General features: G+C 70.7%; 1 protein-coding gene across 1 annotated transcript in view; it reads right to left on the bottom strand.

Annotated features, from left to right (window-relative positions):
• MNEG_11428 (hypothetical protein) overlaps positions 1–973 on the bottom strand; it is a gene marked incomplete at both ends in the record, with an annotated part of 1676 nt that extends 703 nt beyond the window's left edge. Inside the window, one exon of the mRNA XM_014040099.1 lies at positions 301–973. Within this exon, the coding sequence (XP_013895553.1) occupies positions 301–973 (673 nt within the window). The remainder of the gene's footprint in view (positions 1–300) is intronic.
• Between the last annotated feature and the right edge of the window lie 228 nt (positions 974–1201).

The following is a 1201-nucleotide window of genomic DNA, read 5'->3' as shown; positions in this document are numbered from 1 at the left end:
TGACGATCCGGTGCTGCTGGTCCAGTCCGAGGTAGCAATCGCTGACGAGGTACAGCGTGACCGTGTGCACCAGGGCGCCGCCTTTGAGAGTCGATGCACGTTTTTCCAAGTGTCAGTGGGAGTGTTCGTTGGTCTTGGCGGGAAGCACCGATATCACCAGTGCGCATCAAGGTTTACCCCCCGAAAAACACCGAGAACAGCAGCTGCAGGCGCCCAGACTGATTCGAGGCCGCAGCACTGCAGCCGGCCCCCGGCCCCAAGCCGACATCGAGCCGGCACGCCCGCGACGAGAGCACTCACCCGCGCCGCGCCTGGGGAACGCGAGCCGCACCGTCGTCCCGCGGCCCCCAAAGCTCACGCGCCGCAGCGCCATCAGCTCCCGGGAAGCTGCGTCCCCAAGCACCAGCCACCACCCCTCCTCCTTGAGCTTGGGGAACCGAGGCGCGTACACCCTGGGGGCCGTTGCCCCGCCCCCGCCGCCGCCGCCAGGGCCCCTGCCGCCGAGCCGCACGATCTCCACCTCCAAGATCATCTGATCTTCGTCCTGCCCCTCCGCCTCCCGCTCGTCCTGCTGCTGCCGCCCCTCGGACCCGCCCTTTCCGTCGCCGTCCCGCGGCCGCGCCCGCGGCGCCGGCCGCGGCGCGCGCCAGGAGACCGAGCAGAGCGGCATCCGGTCGCACACCGCCGCCGCCTCCTTGGCCGCCGCTGGGCCGAGCGCCTTCTCGAGCGCCTGCAGCGCCCGTCGCCGCTCGCCCTGCTGCTGCTGCTGCTGCTGCTGCTGCTGCTGCTGCTGCTGCTGCTGCTGCTGCTGCTGCTGCTGCTGCTGCTGCTGCTGCTGCTGCTGCTGGCCGCCGCCGCCGGCGCCGCGGAGCGCGTGCAGCAGCTGCGGCAGCGCGCTGAAGCCTGCGGCGGCGAGCTGCCGCGCCTCGGCTGCGCAAACGTGCCGCAGCGCCGCCAGGGAGGGGCCGTCCATCCACCTGGGGGGATTGGCGCACAGGGGTGCACACAGCTGGGTTTGACACAGGGCACAGCGGCCTGCTGGTGGTGGGACTTCAAATCGCGTGTGCATGGGCTCGGCGTTGGGCAAGCGGGGTACCACGGCTGCGGCAAGGTCAGTGTCACGTTTCGAACCGTGCTCTGTCGTCCCTTGAGATGATGGAACTTTGGTCACAAGCCTCCCTCCCCTCGCCCCCTCCCCTCC

This window comes from Monoraphidium neglectum (genome assembly GCF_000611645.1).
Source record: "Monoraphidium neglectum strain SAG 48.87 unplaced genomic scaffold scaffold02739, whole genome shotgun sequence".
Lineage (NCBI taxonomy): Eukaryota > Viridiplantae > Chlorophyta > Chlorophyceae > Sphaeropleales > Selenastraceae > Monoraphidium > Monoraphidium neglectum.
This window is presented reverse-complemented; position numbering and strand designations above follow the sequence as displayed.